The sequence below is a fragment of the Calypte anna genome, chromosome 1 (genome assembly GCF_003957555.1).
Source record: "Calypte anna isolate BGI_N300 chromosome 1, bCalAnn1_v1.p, whole genome shotgun sequence".
In the NCBI taxonomy this organism is placed as follows: domain Eukaryota; kingdom Metazoa; phylum Chordata; class Aves; order Apodiformes; family Trochilidae; genus Calypte; species Calypte anna.
In genome coordinates, this window is record NC_044244.1 from 133,406,856 (window position 1) to 133,430,186 (window position 23,331).

At 38.4% G+C, this 23,331-nt stretch overlaps 1 protein-coding gene across 6 annotated transcripts in view; it reads left to right on the forward strand.

Moving 5' to 3' along the window:
- Positions 1–23,331, forward strand: part of UBE3A (ubiquitin protein ligase E3A) — a 55,066-nt gene that overhangs the window by 22,031 nt on the left and 9,704 nt on the right. For all 6 annotated transcript variants that reach the window (XM_030444629.1, XM_030444604.1, XM_030444613.1 and 3 more), the window contains 2 exons: positions 9,533–9,843; positions 13,548–14,803. In XM_030444629.1, the coding sequence (XP_030300489.1) occupies positions 9,533–9,843; positions 13,548–14,803 (1,567 nt within the window). The remainder of the gene's footprint in view (positions 1–9,532; positions 9,844–13,547; positions 14,804–23,331) is intronic.

Genomic DNA, 23,331 nt, shown 5'->3' on the forward strand with positions numbered 1-23,331 from the left:
CAGGTTGAGTTGTTGTGGTTTTGTTTCCTTGGCATAGCCATATGTGGGAAACGAGGCTGTAGAATGGCCATAGTCCTTTGAATAATGGTAAGGAAAGATGTGTCAGAGACAAGTCTTGACTAGTGAGAAACAGATTCTTTGAAGACCTATAATAAATAAGGAAAAGCAGTATGACTGTTTTCTGTTCATTTGACATTTCTTTTTTTGTGTGTTATCCTTCTTAAAACTGAACCAAAAAAAATCAACCTACAGTAGCAAGCTTTTTTGTGTGAAAGCTGAATTTTATTTTTTTTTTTTTTTTTCCAGAATAGTCAAAGTTGCCCTGACTGTGTAGGTTTTGGGTATTTGTCTAAAACAGATGTAAGCCAGTCAAGCTGCAGAGATTCACATATTTGAGTAATATACTTGCAAAACTAAATTATTTTAAAATGTATCACAATATGGTGTGTACATTACCTACTACACTCTGCAATCCTGCTGCATAGTTGCTCTTGCCACACAAAGTGCAATGTCAGGTTGGATAATATACTGTGAGTTGCAAGCCGACTGTGTATCTAATATAGTTACTATATTATTTACATGAGTAATTCATTAGTAAATGCTGTGGTTTACGGAAGCATTTTGTTATTTGCACAATGAATGGTTGTTTTTACTCTGCTTGGCTGATATAATTGCTTTATTTGTTTCTGTGTTTTGCATTGCAAAACTTCATAACAATAGCACAGTCACATGTTTAACATGTGTGAATTTAAATAAATGAAACAACTGACTCAGATTTATGCATCAGATTTTTCCATGGATAAGTCTTCCTTATCCCAAGCTTTCAAACTCTGTCTCTATGCGAGGTGCTGGCTCAGAGTTAGGATTCTTTTTTCCTTAACATGCATTCAAGTCTTTGAAATTTTAAAATCAGCATCTTGTCCGTTCCTGTCACAAGCCTGCATTAATTTTTCATCCTTAATTAGTATAACTGTCTTAAAACATCTTTAGCACTGAATTATATAATTTTTAATAGTTTAACAATAGCTTGTCTTCTAATCAATTAATGTATTTTCTCTCTGTGTATTGCATGTTGTCAAATATTGAGGCAAAGGTGTGGGTATTCTGCCACGATGGTTTTCTGTGCTTTCATCTTTCTGGTTTGAGGATGGGAGAGGGAATGCTTTGCAAATTTCAAACCTCTATCTCTCTTTTACATCATTGAACTTGTTGAACACACACACCAGCACCCCATTCAAGAGTTCTTGCAGTTATATCTGATGTATAGACACTTTGCAGTGGAGTAGATTTGATAGTGGGTTTGTTTTCCTTCAAAAAACCACAAAGGAGCCTCAAAACCAAGGCAGGAGCCTTAAAACACACCGGAAAAAACAATTGTAGCCATTGCATATATAGTAACTGTATAAGAATTAATGTATCGTGATACATAGTTTCAGATGCCATTCTAGTACTTTCTAGGCATAGAATGCCTTGAATTACTCCCTCACAGTTGAGAACACCAGGTGGATTTGCATAGTATAAATGTGGGACATGCTAATCATGGCCTCTGTATCAAGCCTTGCCATGAACAGGTATTTTTCTGGCACTTGCTGCTTGTTTTATTGTTATTCTTGGAAGGAAAAGATGTAAGAATGATCTTGCATATATCTGCAGCCTTGTACTGCATTACACTGTGATCTTTCTGGGATGAATTTTAAAATTCTTGGAGCCTCTTGAAACACATCATTTAGCCAGACAGTGATTCCCTGGAGGAGACTTTATCAGTTAATAAGACTGCATTGATAACTAAAAAAATACTACTTTCTTAAATTTAGCAGTTCTTTAAGTTACAGTTAAGTTCTATTTTAACTTTGCTTCCAAGAAAAAGTGCAGTAAGATGACTAAATTTTATAATGATTTGAAAGAAATGGAATTCCAAATTTCGAAATAGAAAATATAACTGAGGCAAATGTATTATAGACCTTGGTTCCCATGAAGCTTGGAGGATGTTGTAAATTTACCAATTAAAGACACACAAAAAGCTTAAGGATGAGATACGTCTCTTGGGAACTGTCTAATCCACAACTGCTACTGTTCTTAAACTGGAAACTCAGCCGTCTTATTATCCATGTTATTTGCACTTAGTTTCTGTGTGATCATGGGCATCCTTCTCAGACAGTGTCATGCAGAATGAAGGCATACTCAAAGTGCTACCATGGAAACCCAACTTTAAGTGTTCTGGTCATCCTACAAACTTTGATAGAGATGTGTGGTTGTCTCTTTGGCTTTCTGATCCTCTTCAAGCTGTACAAGGGGAGTAGGAGATCAGCATTTTCATCTCTGAAAATGAGATCATATAAGATCAGTCATCTTGCAGCAGTATTTTTGTCTCTTACCAGGTCTTCTACAGAAACACTCCAGCAGTCTAGAATTAGACAGTTGAAATCACTGCCTCCAAGTTGCTGTCTGTATCTTTTGCTGTATCACTGCAGTGCTGGTAATCTCCTCTCCTTGATTGGGATGCTGATTGTAGTACAGTGTAAAAATTCCATACTTTACAAATTTAAGCTTGTTCAGTAGAGTACAATGTGAAGTTTAATTGTACTTGCTTGAGTGCAGGGCCTTCTTTAACCAATGGAAAACAACATGGAAGTTACTAAAGAATCTGTATTTTGCTTAATATTTGCTAAAATTAATTGGTTTTTTCCTGAATAAAAAAACCCTGCAGATTGAAGAATTCCTGCAAGTATGTGAAGTTCCTGTTATTTCATTTCTTTCCAATAAAGAAAAGCTGGTCTTATGGTGGTCTCAGAGCCAGTACAGAGTATTTGAGTTTAGGACTACTTAATTGATAATTTAAAACAAAAGTTGTAGAACTGTTGAAATGTGTTGTATAGTTAGATGTGATTATACTTGGTAAGTTTAGCGGCTGATGACAATTGTATACTTTTTATTTAAAATATTAAGAAAACAAAAATTGTTCAAAAAGTGCCGTAGGTTTTTAGTCATTCCTAAACTTAGTAATAAGATTATTCCAGCAGTAAATATTTTTCTTTGCAGTTAGATGAATATACAGGCCTTTTTAAAAAATAAAGGCTGTGATTCTCCCTGCCTTTTCAAAAGGCAATGATTATCCAAATGTGAGCACAGTATTTAAGAATCAAGTATACCTATGGTCGTTACATATGTTGATTCCTTATAATAATTGCCTAATAATTGTTTCCCCATAATCACTTATTTAATGACATGAGGCCTGTAATGCTTGGGGATTGAGGAAGGATGGGTAAAGATGAGTATTTTTACTGAAATCACTTGGTTTAAAGTCAGTGTATAATTGATGCATTATTCATCTCTGTTTTTTTTTTAGTTGGAGTATGTTGAAGGGAATTGTGTAGGTGACAGGGCACTGCATGCCTTCTTAAAAAGGACAGATAGGACCCAGGGTATGAAAACATTTGGTCTGTGGATTGACATTCTCTGTAGAGTTTGAGCTAATAGCCTGAAGAGGAAAGGGCAGTAATGAAGGATATTTTTCTAATATGAGGTCAGCAAGGTAATTTGTCTGTGAGACATTATTAAGAGATACATAGTGACTGTGTTCTTGACCCTCTCTCTGGCTGTCTTTCTGCATTGCTCCATAAAGCCAGGACATCTCTTCTGTTCTCTGATTTATCCTTCCTGAGGAAGTGCTGTGCCTGACTTTGTTGGCACATGATGTTTCCCAAAGGCACAGAGGATCTGGAGTAAATGGTGCTGGAGGAGGCCTTTTAGGTGAAGCCAGTTCAGGGAGTTCATACACACTCTGCACCCCAGCATTGGGACCCACCACACTGGAAAGAACGAAGTTGGAAAACATGAGCTCCGTGTGCATTTGCAGATGTGTGTTTGCTTGGGTGCCAGTGCCTGAGGCAGGCAAAAGCTGTTACAACACTTCTGGAACAGAGGGATAGGCTCCAGATCCGGGTGGAGCCATTTGGCAGGGGATGTGCAGGCCACTTCAAAAGGATCTGTGTGGGCAGTGCTTTTACTGGAAGCTTGTTCTCTAGCACTGCTGTTCTCACTCTAACTAGATAGAAGCAGGCAATCAATATGCAAAGTTTGAAACAGAAACTCTCAGAAAGCAGTATTTAACTTGACAAAGAAGTCCATCCATAACTCACACCTTTTTAAATTTGAACAGTTTTTGATGTGCTGTTCATTTTGTTTCCACAGCCTAGTATAATTGTTGCAGGTGTGTAAGTCTCTTTGTTTTCCTGTATGTTAAGACATGCACTGAAAGTTATTTCACTACTAGGGCTACAAAGCCTGGCCCTTTTTTTTTCCTATCCAAAATCAAAACGTAAATTTTCCACTAGTTTTGGTGTACACTAATACTTTTTTAGGGTTGGGGTTTTTTCACTAATAAAAACAGTTTCTGAGCATTTTTGGGATTTCTGAATTCCTAACAGTTTCATTAAAATATAAAATTGTGAATTTCCACTTACTAAAATGGGCCACCTTGGAGCAATGTGAGACTTATGTGTAGAAATAATTTGTATCCCAAAACTGAAACTATGTCATTTCAATCTTACAGTTCCAGACAAGTGTGAAACCTTCAATACATATTTCTGAAATTTAGGTAATGCTGCACTTACGCAGATATTTTTTAATTCAGGCAAGTTTTGAAGCGGGTGAATATTCTTTTCCCTGAAGGTTTATATGCTTCAGATTTTTCTAAAGTTCCATACAAGTTTAAAGATCTGATTTTTTAATTTTTTTTTTTTTTCAGTCACAAGTGTTTCTTTTGTATGAATTTTCTCTGTATTTGGTTTAAGATATTTAGGAAATGCAAATTAGATGCTGTTACTTACAAACATTTGAACCAGTGCATTCAATCCCTTTTTTGGTGTGTTTTAGACATGCAAAAATTACTTTACAGTTGAAAATGCAACCTAGGGCACCTGTCTAGAAGTGCAGTGTCTCAGTGGTGCATGTATCTAGTGATACTCCATCTAAGTCACAAACACAAAGTGGTTATTAAAAAGTGTAAAGTTGTTTAAGTACTGCAAACTTAGGTCAGTGAATACTGATATATTTTTAAATAGAAAAATGTGCTTGCAAAATTGGATGACTTGGGGGAAGCAAGATGACTTCTATTTTAGGTACCTCTCCTCACTTAAGTAGTGCATCTTCTTTGAGGTTATACAAGGCCCAGTATGGTGGAAGTTACCCTTAATCCTCAGATACATGTCTGGTGATACGTCTGAGAAATGTTTGCAGCAGCAACCACATGGGTGCAGTTTTATATCTGGATGTGTAACAACAGTGTGAGTCTTTGCAAACATACATGCAAGGCAGTCACTGCAACCTTAGCTGCCCTAGAAAGTGTCTGTATGCTGACGTGCAGCATAGGACCAGTTACTCTTCACTAGATCCCTGCATAGGAACTGTCACTGTTTAACACTGGCCTGGCAATTAAACCAAGTAACAGATGCTCTCTATTAATCTCTCTCTCCTCCCTGATAAAGAAAGGAGAGAGAATAAGGGCGAGAGACTTATGGGTTGGAAACTAAACTACACAACTTTAATGAACAGTAATGATAAATAGGAAAAATTACTGAATATATACAAATATACAGGAAAATGGAAACCACATTCCTCCCCTCTTTTCCCCCAGTAACTCTCACATCACCACTGAGGCTGCAGGGCAGCCCTGGGAAAGTCCAGGCTGGACTCCTGGAGTCAGCAGCAGTCAGGAGTTGGAGGCAGGAACACACAGATATGGGCTGGCACGGATCAGGACCACAGGCAGAGGAACGGACGGAATCCTTCCAGGGTGCCGGGTGAAGGAAGGGAAGCCGGAAAAGCAGGAAGGGCAGGCAGCTGGAAGCTGGAAGCATAGCTTGGCCCTCGTGATGCCTCAAATTTATACTGAGTATGACGTATATGGGATGGAATACTCTGGTCACTTCTGGCATCTATCTTGTCCATTCCTCCCCAAAGGAGGACTGCAGGTGGGACCTCTTTCTTCCTTCTGGAGGGTAGAAGTTTTCCTCAGAGCTGAGCAGTGTCCTTGGCTCTGCATACAAGTCTCTAGCAGTAACTATTAACATCAAGTGTTATCAGTCCTGTTAATTTCAGCAAGTGCAACTACTTACAAGAGACTTAGCCAAAAGCAAAAGTACAAGACAGAAAATCACCTTTATCCTGGCCCAGACCAGGACAGGAACATAAAGGGAACTGCAGTCTTCACTGCCTGGTGTAAGCCAAGAAGAGAGGGAGGTTTTGTGTTACCTCACTTGATAAACCAGTTTGAACACCTCAGGCTAAGAACTTCAATTTTTTTCTGCATATTAAATGAGCAAGGGAATATAGAAAGAAATAAAGTTTTCACCTCTGGAGACCACAGAAGGTTGGCTGCATTTTTTTTTTTTTTCCTGAATAATACAGGAAATTTTGGTTGTTGGCACTGGACAGTGACAGTTATTGCTCAGGTACCCCAGTGGGAATGTGGTCTTTAATATCTTACTGTCTTGTTCTGCAGTGTCAGACATTGGCTTTCTCAGAACTGCAGCCTCTGTAAGCGCTTTCATGGATGGACTCAGTATGGGTAGCTCTTGAGGAAGGCTCAGTACATTCTGTTCTACCTTCTTAGGTCTGTATCCTCACTTTAGGCTTCCACCTGTTGTATTTACTTAATTTACAAGAGGCTATGTAAAAAATCTGCAGAAGAGCCACTGTGTAGAACTGGGGGGAAATTCAAATACCGTTGTATTCTAGTGCTGTTGTATATTGTATTGTTTGCTTCCATGGATGATTAAAAAAAAATAAAATTAAAGCTTACTCTCAGCTGAACCTTCTGTCTCTAATAGAATTTCACAGGACTTGAGTCTGTGGCCATGACTCAAAATGAAAGTGTACAGTCTTAGTGTCTGCATGGCACAGTTAGAGAAGTAATGAGTAACTAAATATTGGAAAAATCTCGAGTCCTTCAGAAGTTAACTGTCAGAGATGAGTCTGCACTTAGCTTTGTCTCCTGGCATCTCAGATATGACTTGATTGAAATGGAGCATTAATATCATAAGATGTGTTGTTAATATATCAGTGTTTATTCATTGAAATACTGTTACTCAAACTACATGTTACCTTAGCTAGAAAGGTTTGCATGCCTCTGACATATCTCCAGTTTGAAAACAGTTCCTTTATTCACTATATATTCAATCTCAATAACAGCTCCAGATGCTTTAGGTAAATAAATGCATACACACCTTATATATGTACACTTGGGACAGCTGTGAGAAGTAATCCATATAAGATTTGTAGGTGTATTACCCGGGTCAGAAAATTAATGCAAAAAAACTTGTGGTCTGTGTGTAGATTGCAGCAGTGAAATAAGATGGAAGGAAAAGGCAGTGAGGAAGGATAGAGTTAAAATGATGCGTATATGAAATAAACTTTGTGTGCTCTGTGGAAAACATGGTCAGTGGGAGAGGAAGGAAAATTTAAGGAACAGTAAGTTTCAATTTGAGTTGGAAAGACCTTTCATGAAGACATCAAGGTAATGCATAGAAGTGCAGAAGCAGCATGTTGGTCAGACAGGTGGCCATGCTCAGGTGTAAAAACTCAATATTTACAAATAAAAGCTTCCACGTTATGTACATACCTGCTTACAAATGACAGTGTTTCATGTTCTAAATCTGAAGGTTTGGAATGACTGAAAGTCAAGAACGATTAAAGCATGGAATCTTGGCATTCAGAAATAGATGTCTGTGAAATCATGTAGTGGTCTAAACTGTATTAAAACAGTGTTTTGTTTTGTTTTTTTAAAACCTCTATACTGAAAGCTGAAGTATGAAAGAGAGGATCAAAAAACGTTTTTTTTCTCTATGTTGTGAGGCAGGTTTTCCTAAGACTTCATATACAAATTGAAAAGGCTAGAACTCTCTCTTTGCATCAAGATGGAGCTATTTTTTTGTTTGTTTGTTTATGCAGTAGCTGTTTTGATGGTATTGCTGATGCTGCTTAATTATTTTTATGGTCTTCCACCCCATCTCAAAGTGCCAGGAGAACCTTTCTCTTCCATTTTTTGTCTTGGAATGCACTGGGGCATATGGAAGGTTAGGTAGACATTGTGGTAATGGTTTTCTTTGTAAGAAATATTTTTTCTAGGATCATGAGACCTTGAAGGGTGAAAAGCAAGGAGCAAAGGTGTTACTCCTGAATATTATACACCTCTATAATTGCTTTTCTTTTCTGAGGCAGCTGCATTGAAACTTTGATACTTAGCCAGCCAGTATTAACAGCTGGGTGCAGCATGTGATGAGTAGTATCAGTGGGTCTGCCACTTAAATTCCCAAGTGCTTGTTCTATGCAGAATGTGTGCATGCATCAACATGGGAAAAGGCAACTCAAAGTTGATATCACAAGTTCTGATTAAAATCTTACTTCCTATGTGTTCTTATCTTTTTAGTACCGTGTCACAAAAGTTAGATAAAAAGCCTGCATGTTACACCTAATGAAAATACTTAAGTTGTTTCATAGTTGATATTTTTCATTAATAACTTGTTTTCTTGAATGAAGTGAAGGTTTGGGGGTTTCTTTCCAAAAAGTGGCCAAATATAGTGCTCTTGGTGGTGCATGGAGCTTCTTCTGTCCCAATTTCCCGCAGCTTTCCAGTGATTTCTTTACCATTTACATGTTTCCGTGAAGGTCTGTGATGTTGTTACAATTGGCCAGTTAAATTTTCATATGTTTGTGTGTGTGTATATATAGTGCTGAGCATGTTGACTTGTATAGCAATACAGTTTTAAGTCTTCAAAATACATGCTTGCCATGGATAATTGCAGGAGAAAAGGGAAGATTTCGCAAATAGCTTTAAGTAACCTTTTGCATTATTAAGCTGAGGAGAGAGATATTCAAGCTTGAGCTCATCTGCAATCATGGTTTTGTAATCAGTGTAATTAACTACAGGTATTTTTCCTGCACATTTAAATAGAATAAATATCTGATAACTTAGTTATCTGCAATCTTCGTTTAAAATTGTTTAGATGTTAAAGAGTTAATCTTCTGTTGTTGTAGTATTGATAATATTACTAAATAAATGCCTGGCTCGTTGGTATTTCATGCCAATTTCTGTCTGTCAGTGTCAACCATACCTCAGTACTATACATCAGACTCAATCACTTATATGAGAAACAATTCTGTTTTACTTGCAGCCTTGCTTTACACCCAAATTGCTCTCTTTTTCAGTGGCAACCGAGATTTTTCAGAACTGAACAAGATTTTGCCTGCTGTATAACTAGAACGTAAAGGTGAAAAATGTGCATTAATAGGATTTGCCTTTCACTTACTTAGGATCCCCCAAATTAAATCATGTGTTAAATATATTTTCATTTGTCAAGATGAGAATCCTGCATTTAAAAAAAAAATAAAAATCTCCTGATGTGTCCTCTCTGACACAGAAATCTTGTATTTCAGTGCCTGACTAATCTCTGCCTTGCTGATGCTTTCGAATGAGCTTTGTATGTGAAAGCTCTACTAATCCTTGTACTTACTGTTTGAATGTTTGCTACAGGAAGCGAGCAGCTGCAAAGCATCTAATAGAGCGCTACTACCACCAGTTAACTGAGGGCTGTGGAAATGAAGCCTGCACGAATGAATTTTGTGCTTCCTGTCCAACTTTTCTCCGTATGGATAACAATGCAGCAGCCATTAAGGCCCTCGAGCTTTATAAGATTAATGCAAAACTCTGTGATCCTCATCCCTCCAAGAAAGGAACGAGCTCAGCTTACCTAGAAAACAATTCCAAAGGTGCCCATAATAATTCCTGCACTGACAGAAAAATGAACAAGAAAGAAATGCAAGGCCCAAGAGATGACTTTAAAGGTAAGATTTTAATTTAGAATTTCCTAAAATAAAGCACTTCTAATATGTATGAGTATAAGCCTACAGAATTCATTTGGGTGGTGTTCTGCTTACTCAAGTAAAATACGATATTGAGCAATCAAACATTTTACTATGGATTCTGAAAAATGGCTGGATTAATGTTGAACACAGATTCCAAATCTCTGAATCTTTACCACATCTCTTAAAATCCATGTGCATTTGTTGGTTTCTGAGATTTACTGGTTTTGCAGATAGGGAGAGTATAAATTCTGCTGTATGTCTGCTTTAGTTTTGAAAATTTTGTTAACTCTTCTCTAGCTAACAAGTTATAAAAGTTACACTTTAACTTATTCCAGATCCTGTGTTTAGGAATTTAACAGATGAATAAATCTGCCAAGCTTAAAGTTTAAGGAAAGTGATTACTAAGCCAGTGTATGAAAGTGTAATACTGTTCTGAATGTCTTCCCTAACTTCTGTTTAGCATTTCAAACTCTCTAGAATAGGAAATAGATACTAGAAGAATAATTTTAGTTGTTGCCAAAAGCTGTGGTGCAAACAGAATTGACAAGCTAAATGAAATCCAAGCCATTAACCTTTGCATAGACCTTGGGTAAGTATTGTTGTGATAAGTGGTATAAACATAGAAGTTCAGATTCATTCACTTTAGCTAAAGAAAGCCAAACTGTTTACAGCATAGAATTAAAAGCCCTACACAACCAACAACAAAACATAGTACTGTTTTATAAGGGACCCAATATGCTCCAGCCAAGAACTGCATCAGTGTAGAATAAATTTGTCCCCAAAACGTTTGTGATCTGAGCAAGCCAAGAGGCAAACAGAGAGAGAGGCTAAGGGGGGACACAGTGTGTAGTGTTAGATGAGCAAGAGGCACATTAGGTCTGTTTTGTGATTTGTCCCTTGGTTTTGTGTGTTTATAATGGTGGTGTGCATGTGCACAATTTTCCTTCACTCCAGCCCTACCATCCTCTATCCAAGCTAGAAATCTGAGTCTCCTCAACCTATCTCCAGAGATAGGCTATTGCATAAAGCACCTGTTCCAACATCACAAGTATTGAATTGTCTTGGTAGCAGTATGGACAGAGAGCATCAATGTGTTCTTAAAGCCCATCTGTGACTCTTAGTTACCTTTGGAATTAGATGATGTCTAAAGAATCTTGCACTCTGAAATTTTTTAAGGTCCATCTACAGCAATAGTAATTGGGAAAAGTGCAGTTTCAGAAAGCCAGGGAAAAAGATGTGCAGCTAGCTTTTATGCTTAACATAGGATTGCATGTTCTAAATTGACTGAAATAAATGCCCTTCAGGATTATTTAAGTTACTTCTCTGTAGTGCTAAGCCCTAAGACTGCTACCTTTAAGGAAAAATATATCTGAAGGCCATTGGTGGCATCTCAGTAATATCTTAGATGGCAGTCCAGAAAGAAGAAGAAAATTTTCAAAAAGCTTGGATTACAAGTGTAGTCTATATATAGAGACAAACATTTCAAAATCAGTGGTATAATTACCTTGGGAGCTATTTTCAACTGTGATTTACAGAGCAATAAATTGGAAACAGAGGAGGTCAGTTGTCATACAGTGATCTCCCAGTTAAAACAAAGCTTCGGTAAGAAATAATGAAAAGACAATTAATGTCTGCTAAGTAGAGAGTCTGTTGTTTGCAATATATATAGATCACATATGGTCTTTTTTCACTGACAAGGATCACTTCTAAAGCTTGAATTTATGTACAAATTTGTCATGGAACATTACTGAAAACAGGGTCTGGGAGGAGATATGTTTGCTATAGCACTTGAGGAGCAAAGGCATGTAAAAGCTCACACACTCAAATACAAGTCAGCTAAAATTGTCTTGAAGAAGAAAGCTTCATTTTTATTTTTATTTTTCTCTCCAGCTGTTCTTACTGCTGTAAAGTCAAAATGGGGCAGACATGGTAGCTCAGTTAGTCATAGGCTATGACTTTCAAACTGTTTTGAAACTGCTGATGGTAATACTAAGTATTTTAACTAGGAATATCACATGATTAATTCCTGAAATACTAAAGCCTTTAAAAGAATAACTAGAAATTCCTGTTTTAGGTAGGGAAATCTTAAATGTTTTATGTTGTTAAATCGTCAACCATTGCTGATAATTTTTGTGCTATGAATCACCTGCAGTGCAGAGTCAGTGAACTTGAGTCTGCGGTCCTCATTTTGAGGAGCTATGGTGTGGAACAGTATCTGTATCAGCAATTAAATTTTTTTTAGGCAAGCTTGTTTCTTGAGCATGCACTACTGCAGATAAAAATAGGAAGTGTTGCGCTAAGCTTGGATCCTTCCATAGTATTTTCAATGCTGTTATTGTCTTAACAGGGTGGATTTTAGTTTTGAAGCTTTTTCATTTGTCTTCAGATTGGCTGGAAGTCAACCTCAGTAGCATGACATAAGCTTAATCTTTCCTGTGTTGTACATGCTCTAAGGATGGCTTGAGGCTCTGCAAAAATCAATATGTGGTCTGTCTTTGCATTATTTAATTTGTATTTTTCATTTAGTGACTGCTTGGAATGAATGGTGGTCAAGGCAATCACATTTCAAAAAGTTTTAACATTTAACTATCTTTATCAAAATATCCTTCCTTCTTTCTGCAGAGGTAGTTCTAGCACTATTGGGGACTGTAGTGCTGTGATGTTTTTTAGATCTCTAGAGGTGCAATTGAAAAGACTGAGTTTTAGTTCTAAAATATGTATTGGTTCAGAAGAATCTGCTTAAACTAGAACTGCTTTTCATGGTCTGAGCATGTAATCCTAAATCATCTGGTGTGAAAGCATCTGTGGGTTTTGTTTGAGAAATAAAAAGCTATAAATCATGTTTTCTCCTTCTCTCAAGAGGAAGATTTCAAATAACACAGACCACCAGATTACTTATTTTATATGGGGAGTTTGGGGGGGAGGTGGCAGACAGGTGTTTTGAGCCCATGCAGATGATGTGTGTAAAACAGCTCATTCATCTGAATAGAATGTTGATGAGTGTACTTGAAGTTGCTTATTTCAGTCAGGCTTAACAAATAACCCAAATGCCCAACTGTGTCTAATTTAAAAGGCAGCATAAATTACTGAGCATGTATTGTGCTTTTTTTGGGAGGATTTTCAAGCAATGGTTTAATATAAAAACAGTTGCAGAAAGCATTAAAATAGAAATAAGCAATCATATATTCCAATCAGTATTCACAGAAACAAACTATTGAATCTTCAAGATCTGTTTTTAAGGAAGTGTGTGAAGTCCATATGCATGTAGAATGTTTGAAGAGGTTTATAGTTTAGTTTTTGTTAATTTAATGACTTGCTCATTGACTGAGCAGATTTGGATAGGAGGGTATTGTCACTCAGCATTAATAATTAAGTCTTTTAAAATTTAAACACCTTACTGATTGATTTAGTTGCTCTTGTTTAGATACTACAGTACTGTTAGCTACCTAACGTAACTCGTGGCTGCAAAACAATTTTACCAATTAGTATGTTCTCCAAATAAATATTTTACAAAATCGTAGTAAATTAAATAGTGATTCTTCATGCTAATGAAACTGTAAAGTGCATTGAATTTACCCAGCACTTGACACTGTTTCTTATACTGTTGATGATGATACGAGATTTCTTCAGTAGAACAAATTTTAGTTTTATCTGAATAAAATTTCAACTTTATCTTTTTATAGATGTGACTTTTCTAACAGAAGACAAGATATATGAAATTCTTGAACTATGTCGAGAGAAAGAGGATTATTCCCCTTTAATCCGGGTGATAGGAAGAGTATTTTCTAGTGCTGAAGCACTGGTGCAGAGTTTCCGAAAAGCCAAGCAGCACACCAAGGAGGAGCTCAAGTCTCTTCAAGGAAAGGATGAAGACAAAGATGAAGATGAAAAGGAAAAAGCTGCCTGTTCGGCTGCTGCTATGGAAGAAGATTCAGGCGCATCATCATCTTCATCGTCACGAATAGGTGATAACACACAAGGAGATAATAACCTCCAAAAACTAGGTCCGGATGAAGTATCTGTAGATATTGAAGCAGTCAGACGGGTCTATGATAGATTACTTTCTAATGAAAAAATAGAAACTGCCTTTTTAAATGCACTTGTGTACTTGTCACCTAATGTGGAATGTGACTTGACTTACCATAATGTGTACTCTCGGGATCCTAACTATCTGAATTTGTTTATAATTGTTATGGAGAATGGCAATCTTCATAGCCCAGAATATCTGGAAATGGCTCTACCATTGTTTTGCAAAGCAATGAGCAAACTACCCCTTGCAGCTCAAGCAAAACTGGTCAGATTGTGGTCTAAGTACAGAGCAGACCAAATTCGGAGAATGATGGAAACATTTCAGCAGCTTATAACTTACAAAGTCATAAGCAATGAGTTCAATAGTCGTAACCTAGTGAATGATGATGATGCTGTCGTTGCTGCTTCAAAGTGCTTGAAAATGGTTTACTATGCAAATGTAGTAGGAGGGGATGTGGATACAGATCATAATGAAGAGGAAGATGAAGAACCCATCCCAGAATCAAGTGAACTAACTCTTCAAGAGCTGTTGGGTGAGGAAAGAAGAAATAAAAAAGGTCCTCGAGTGGACCCACTGGAAACTGAACTTGGTGTTAAAACTATAGACTGCAGAAAACCACTTATCCCTTTTGAAGAATTTATTAATGAACCACTGAATGATGTTCTAGAAATGGACAAAGACTACACTTTCTTCAAAGTAGAAACAGAAAACAAATTCTCTTTTATGACCTGTCCCTTCATATTGAATGCTGTCACCAAGAACCTGGGATTGTATTATGACAATAGGATCCGGATGTACAGTGAAAGGCGCATCACTGTGCTCTACAGCTTAGTTCAAGGGCAGCAGCTCAACCCTTACTTGCGGCTGAAAGTGAGACGTGATCACATCATAGATGATGCGCTCGTACGGGTAAGTTACAAACCAACATGGAACTTAGGTTTGTGGGTGCTGACTGGTGCAAGCTACATGGGCTTTTGAGTAATTGGAAAGGACTGAGTGCGATGTTTAAGTACTAATTTCCTCTAGAAAAACTCAAATAGCTTTCCTGTATGAAGTTTGAATTCTGAGCATTCTGCTGAAGATTGGTATGTTTAGCGGGACCGCTTCTGCTCAGAGTGATTGCAGACTTGGATGTTTTGAAGTGTCAAATAGTTTTTATTCCCCATTAACAGATTCTGCACCGATTTACATTTATGTATTTATTTCAGAAGGTCATTTTTCTGTGTTCTGTTATTCAGTTGCAACATTTGCAAAATTTTAAATTTAACTGTGGCTTTAAGCTTGTTACTGAAGAGCCAGTCAAGTGTTTGGAGAACACTTCCTCTCTGGGGAAGGAACTGCTTTTTGCCTCTCAACCCAGCTTTTACTTCTAGTTAAATTTGGTAACTTTAACTGGTGCTGAAGGTCAATTGTGAGAGCCCTAAATGACCTCTCACATTGATTTTTTTTTTCTCTGTCCTGCTGAATTTCCAGATAGGTTAGCTGCTTCATGGGAATTGGTGGTATTATTTATGGCTTATCAGAGAAAACCTTTGTCTCAGGTACCAATAAGAAAAATAAAATTGCAATGCAGAAATGGCTTCTGTCTGTAAACCAAATACTAGGCAAATGAGAAACATGCTGCTTTGAGATGAAAGCCAACTGTGTACCAGTTTTCTAATTTAAGACTACACTTTTTAATTTCACTACCCGTTAGACAGTTCTATCCAGTTATCTTACATCTCATGAATGTAAAGGGTTTCTTTCCTTCACTGTTCAGCATTGGATACATAAATAGTGAAAAAAGGGAGAGGACAGTACTGTCCCTTTACATCTGTTAGAGGATGGACTAGGAGAGAGTAAGAGCTAGTTTTAGGGAGATGAGTTTATATGTCAATTCAAGCAGAGAGAAAGCAGCCCTTTCTCCTCATGCTAGTGAGGGGTAAGAAAATCTGTGAGTATGAGAAAAGGCATTCTTCCAATCCTGCTTGTTGTGAAAGGAAGCTGAAATCTTTAAGGATGAAAAATATGTTTAGTGTTGCTTACAAAGCTCATGGGCAATATCCAGTTGGTGCTGCTGCTTTATCACTGCAGGGCCACAGCGGTCATCACTCTGCATGCTCTTGGTCTGTTGAAAATGTAGGTATTTTGAATCAGATTAAGCTCAGACATGCTAATTTAAATTTTGATGCGCTTGCAGCAGCCCTTGCACAGCCTAGCAGTCTCCAAGTACATGCCTGGGCAGTTGCCATGGATCCTCTTATGGCTGTTCATTTAAGCTGTCAGAACATGCTAAATTATGGTGATCTGACTCCATCAAAGCCCCAGCAAGAATAAGAATTTTAAGCTTTTTATTCTGGGAGAGAAAAGAAAGGATAAAAGATGAAATTGTTCTAAATTCAAATGCTCTTGAGCCTGTTTGTCAATGAGAGCAAGTGCCAACCAGCACTTCTCAGAAGTAGAAAGCAAATTATATTCAGTAAAATGGAGGCAAGTGAAGACTCCCTTTCTTAGCTGGAGAAAAGGTGCTGTAAATACCATTTTGAAGACGTGCAACAAAGTAGCTGTTGTGTGAGATAGTGTGGACTTAGAGAAAACTGTTAATAAATATATGCAGTGGGTAAATTATTACCTTTTATTGTTGGGTTTTAATTGATGATACCAGTCTTCAAGGAAGAGATTTTGAGTATTACTGAGGGCCGTGCAAGAAAGGAGTGAATGAAACACAACAATGTCTCTTCACACAAAGATGTGCCTTTGACTCTTTTGTTTGTTTCTTCTCATTTTAAATGTTGCATTACGAATATATTTAGAGAATTCAGCCTCTTTTGAGAGAGGTCATAAAAGAGCTCATGGAGAAGCTGAAATAGTGATTTTTTTCAATTGGTAGCACACAGTTATATTATCAGGAAGCAAAAGGACACATTTTTTCTCCACAGTGTACCTAAAAGTTATAGCTGTCATTGCCCAGAGCTTTTAGCTCCTCATGAAAGGAAGACCCATCAAAAGCTAATGGACATTATAGTCACTTTGATGTGACCTACACACAAACTTCAAAATCTCAAAGCTGCAAGTCTGCTGGTACTGGAAAAATATCATAGGGAAAATACTGTTCCACACTGTCAGCGTGCAGTTTCTGCAGTGGGTGCCTGATCTGTTTAAGAGTTGCTTGCTGTTATTGAACCAGTACTTTCTGTAACAGGATGAAATTTTTTTTCCTTTGTAAATTTCACTGTTTGTTTCCACTTCCTAGTTGGCCTGTAATTGGTCATTTTCATGTCCTAATCCTTAAAGTGATTTGCATCTATGATTGTAGTCAAAGTTGGAACTTGAGGTCAGAGATGGGCACTGTGTGTTTTTGTAGTAGTATTCACTGCATCAAACCAAAGTGAGAGAGATGATGTATGAGTTTGCTTCAGTTGTTGTTGTGGGTTTGAGTGCAGTACTGAGTTTTGGAAGAGTCTCGCTGAAAATGGTCAGCCCTTGCCAAGATAATAATCTTCAATAGTAGAAGTGTATTATTAGATATGTTCAGTGACAAAATGTGTCCAAACATGCTTAAATTAAAGGTAAGTAATACTCTTGTATTGCAGTTTTTACTTCTGTGGGTTTAATATCAGCAAATTCGCAGACGACACTAAGCTGGGGGGGAGTGTTGATCAACTAGAAGGCAGGAGGGCTCTGCAGAGGGACCTGGACAGACTGGAGAGTTGGGCTGATTCCAACGGGATGAGGTTTAACACGGCCAAGTGCCGGGTCCTGCACTTTGGCCACAACAACCCCATGCAGCGCTACAGGCTGGGGACAGAGTGGCTGGAGAGCAGCCAGGCTGAAAAGGACCTGGGAGTCTGGATCGACAAGAAGCTGAACATGAGCCAGCAGTGTGCCCAGGTGGCCAAGAAAGCCAATGGCATCCTGGCCTGTATCCGGAACAGCATTGCCAGCAGGTCCAAGGAAGTGATTCTGCCCCTGTACTCAGCCCTCGTGAGGCCACACCTTGAGTACTGTGTCCAATTCTGGGCCCCCCAGTTCAGGAAGGATATCGAGGTCCTGGAGCAGGTCCAAAGGAGAGCAACCAGGCTGGTGAAGGGACTCGAGCATAGACCCTACGAGGAGAGGCTGAGAGAACTGGGGTTGTTCAGCCTAAAGAAGAGGCGGCTCAGGGGAGACCTCATCGCTCTCTACAACTACCTGAAAGGAGGGTGTAGCCAGGTGGGGGTTGGGCTCTTTTACCAAACGACTTTCAACAAGACAAGAGGGCATGGACTTAAGTTGTGCCAGGGGAAGTTTAGGTTAGATATTAGAAAGAATTTCTTTACGGAAAGAGTGATCCGTCATTGGAATGGGCTGCCCACTGAAGTGGTGGATTCTCCGTCCCTGGAGATATTTAAAAAGAGACTGGATGTGGCACTCAGTGCCATGGTCTAGCAACCGCAACGGTGGTTCAAGGGTTGGACTCGATGATCTCTGAGGTCCCTTCCAACCCAGCCAATTCTATGATTCTATGATTCTATGAATATTTATTGACTTGTTTGAATTGCAAGTAATTATGTATAACCTAGGTAAGTTATTAGACTTGAGTCTTTACAGAACAACCACTGCAGACTTATTTTTACTATATATGCATTAACTCTGATAATTTCATGATGAAAGCATTTTCAGAAAATATTGATGAAAATTAGGTTGAGAAAGTCTTACTTACATTTTCCTTATTCATGCTGGATATTTTTCAAGCAAATATACACGTGGGTTCTACAAGTGAAAATGTGTCCTTCATCTGAGTCTGCTTGATAATTGCTTGCTGATTAGAAACTAACTTGGATGAACTTTACATTGAATGTAGAGAGCTGGCAGGCGGCACACCTCTCTACCTTGTAAATGACTGCTAGATACACTAATGAGCAAAAATCTTAAGTGTCACATGAACATAATATATTACCAACAAAGTACTCCAGGAGCCCTGACATTCTCATGGGCTTATTTACACTGTGAGGACAGTCAGACATTGGAATGGTCCCAGGGGAAGTGGTGCATTCCCCCATTTAGGAAAGTTTAAAGTCTGAGCTCAGGGTGCTGAGAAATATCATATAAACAGCAAGATTAGCAGGGTTGGACCAGATGAGGTCCTTTTCAACCTGATATTCTTTGATTCTATAAGTTCATGTTTATGTGAGTTCAGTTGATAATCTCTGCACTAGTGTGTCTTGGTTGTCTGCAGAATATGTCTGTCTGTGATGTATGCATTAACCATAAAGTACAGCTTGAGAGGATGCTTCTAAGTCACTTCAAGTATTCTTTCTGTCACTGTTTAGGCCAGCTCGTATCAGCCAGTCCACAGCTCACTCACCCCCTGTCCCCTCTGTGGTTAGGGAGGAGAAAATCCACCTAAAAGCTTGTGAATTGACATAAGGATAAGGAGGTTTTAATTCCTTAATTATGGTAACAGGCAAAAAAACAGGCTCAACTTGAGGGGAAAAAAAAACAAACCAAACCGAAACAAAACATTAATTTAATCTACAGGGAGAAACAGAAAACACGACCATATCCTAATACCTTCCCCACTTCACACCCCCCCTCCCTCCCTTCTCCCCGGTCCCGGATCCCTTCACTGCCGCCTCCCCCTCAGGGCACAGGGGAGGGGCAGGGGGGGTTTAGGGTCAGTTCCCCACACGGTGTTTCTGCCGCTCCTTCCTCCTCAGGGGGAGGACTCCTCACAGCCTTCCCCTGCTCCAACGCGGGGTCCCTCTCACGGCAGAGAGTCCTTCAGGAACCCCTCCGACTTGAGTCCCTCCCACAGGAGCAGTCACCTCCTCCTGTGACATCCTCTCACACCTCCTGCACCGCTGCAGATCCACATCTGACCCTCTCTGCAATCCTGCACAGGCTGCTGCTTCACGTCTGCCCACCTGTGACACTTCAGGGGCTACAAATCCACATTTACCCCCCTGAGGTCCCTCAGGGACTGCTCCACCGCGCTCCTCCATGGGCTGCAGGGGCACAGCCGCCATCTCACCACGGGCTGTGGGGAAATCTCTGCTCGGGCACCTTTTCCCTCTTCTTCGCAGACCTTGGTGTCTTTGCTCTGGCATTGCCCAGAGGTGGGGCAGGGACTGGGACACGGGGAGCTTCCAGCAGCCTGTCACAGGACCACCTCTTTGTGCCCCATCTTCCAAAACACCATAGCTCTAATCCAAGACACCTTCACATGCAATTTTGCAGTCAGTGTACTGACTTAATGTCATGATGTGTCACTAGTACTTTCAAACTTACATTAGTTGTGTTTGTGTCATTTTTGTCTTCTAGCATGGAAAGTGTTCCTGCTGCTCCCTTAAAAAGAACTTTTATATTACATTGCTAGAACTTAAGGGATAGTTTTTTTATTAACTTCATAGAGACTATCTCAGTTAGTATCAATTCTAGGAAGGTAACCAAACTGATGCCATGTTTAGCTTTTAAATGTTGTAATTTTTTATCATCCAATAGAAGATTCCAGTCTTTTAGGAAAGCACAGTGGTGTTCTGTAAGCAAAGTAAATCATACAGTCTTTCAAGTTTTGCCTCAAAATCATGTTTCAGCCAACAAAATGCAGATAATCTTCATTGTATCTCAGCTTGCAGCTTTGCAGCATCAATTTGTAGATACTCAGTTTTTATGCTACTGCTTCACACATGATTCCAGAGAAGTCCCTGGAAAATGTAGCAATGACTTCATCTGCCTGGCCAGTCAAGCTGTCATGAGGAAAAACTTACTAACTTCTAAAACATCAGGAATTCACTTGCACACAATGATTTGGTTTATGTAGTGTCCTCTGTGTTGACACAATTAGAGTAGCTCTTATTATTAAAAATAAACAAAAAAGCAAAAGCAAGCTTTAAACTGAAGTTCATACTTACTGTAGAAATACTGCTGCAGGTTTTTTATTAAAATTCAGTGTTTCTCCACTATTGTGACTAATGCTGTGTTTTCCACTGGGCTGCTCTTTTCTTGTGATGCAGCAGTGATGAGAGACATGGGGTGCTCAAAGGAGCAGCTAAATTTGCAACCTTCAGTTGAGCAGCTTATCTTGGTCCTGGCTATAGAAGCTACTTGAAGAAACATTAGATTCTGACTCACAATACTGTGTTTTTGGTAATTCTTTATTTGACATCCTCTCTGACATCAGCACAGCCTTCCAGTCTGCAGAGCCATCACTGCTCAACTAAAAGTGTTTCCTTCCCCTTTTTCTAGTTCTGCTTTTCTAGAAAGTAGCTACACACTACTCGTTGCAGCATAGTTCTCAGGCAAAAAATAACTTGGAATTGTATTTTTTTTACTGCTTTATATGTATAAATATCATCAATCTCCTTAATATATGTGTATTTCTATGACACAAGAGTGCACTTAAGTATTACAAAGGGTTGCTGTCCCCGAAAAGGTGCAGAGGCAATACTTTCCTCAGAACTCAAAAAAATTCATAAAACTTGCAAAATAGTAAATTGCTGGTAGTAAGTATTACAAAGCCAACAAAGTCACAGCTTAGGGGAAAAAAAAATAACAGCAAAGTAATATTAGTGCCAGTTTTAAGTGGAAGGGATTCAAATAAGAGAACTTGTCTCTGTCCAGCTTAAATGTGTAAAAAATAGTTACAGTCTTAAAATAAATTCTGCTTCTGTTTTTAAAAAGTCTCTGTTGTGTTTGGACCATGACTTAAATTCCATTGTCCTCCTGCTCTGGAACAAAATTTTTTTGCACTTCTGTAAGATGTGTAATTTTAAGATTTACATGAAAGGCAAGATGCAAAACTGCACTGTTATGGGAAGAATGGGATGAGAATGCTAACAGGGGGCAGAGGGAAACTGCAACATGATTTTGCTGCAGAAGTATTGTTGATAAAACAGTGCATTTCAGAGAGTAAAACTTAGTGTCTTAGTCCCTTTCAATCCCTATAATTTTAAAATTCTGTAATACTAAATTTTCCAGGTAAGAGTATAATTTAATCTATATCTTAACCAGATAATCTCATTATTGAGATCTTCATGATTTACCTCCTTTTTTATTTTTTTTTTTAACTGAGCTTTTTTTTGCTATGGAGTTACTCTTTTCTCCTGATACTAGTTTTCAAGAGCAAGTAGTGCAATTCTTTTTCCACGTGCTCCTTCTGCATGAGGAGTTTCAAAGTCTTGAAACCCAGTACTCCAACCACTTTAGTTCTGTCAGCTGTCTGCCCTTGCTGTGGTGCTTGCAACATCCCTGGCTGACTTGACAGATTCTAAGAGAAAAAATATCTCAGTGATGGTGTCATTTTATGAGTTGATGGTATCATTATTTCTGCCCTTATTCTGTTTTATTCCTGTTTTCCTGTATACTTCTGTACTAAAATTCTGAGATGTAAAGGATGTATTGGCATGTGTGTGTGTGTGGATAAGGTGGGGTAAATTTTGAAATAGAAGAAAATGGTTCAGCATATTATGGATACCTGCTGGTAAGTAGTTTGCACTAGCCCAGAGAAGAGGCAAATCTCACCAGTGTTGTCTTGGTAGAGGAATAAACAGATCCATCTGTGTCCTACTTTTCTGCTGTTGAGTTTTATTTGACATATAGGTACCTTTAATGTAATCATGCTATACAAGTTTAGTCAATAAGTTTATGCTTGTAAGCAGCATATTTCTTACCAGCTGCAAATTATTGTTGCATAACTTTTGATCTACTGAAAGGGTATATTTTTGTTGGAAGAAAGTGAAAGACCTGTATTGGCCTTTATAGAGAGAGGAAATGCTTTCCTGCGAAATATTACAACTTTATTTGACCTTAACAGAATTTTCACTTTTGTGGAAGCAGTATGATAGATTTGTTTAAAGGCTTTGAAGAAATAACAGCAAGAAATTTCTGAGACTTACTCACTGGGGCCAAGAGGGAAGGGGGTTGATTTGAGAGTAATATTGGCATCTTTTTATTTCAGTTTTGAGGTTTTTGTGTGTTTGGTTTTTTCCCCAGCTCTCTGAGATGCAGCTCTTAGTCAAAGGCTTGTCTTCTATCTTGCACTGTAAATCATCTCATGAAGGCTCTGAAAACATAGCTGTGTAATCCCTTCACAAAACCATTTGTTTTCAAACATATAGATCAGATTGCATTCTTTTCATTTTCAGATGAATTTAATTATCTTAGTAATACGCCCTGTTTTCAAACTGTTTTCTGTGATTTTATGCAACACAATGCTGTTATTTAAAATAAGTGCTTAAAAGGCTAGAAATGGAGAAGGCTAACAGACTTAATAGGCTATCAGATCTGTGGTAAGTTTTTTGCTGTGTTAATCCCCAGTTCTAACACATGCTTAGAGTAATTTAGCATTGCTGTTGGTTTCTGGGATTTTGCTGTTGTGATTTATCCTTGCTTCCTTCTTAAGTTTGGAGGGCAGCTTGATTTCACTAATTGACACTCAACTGACTCTTCTAGTAAACACGTTTGCTAATGAAATACTT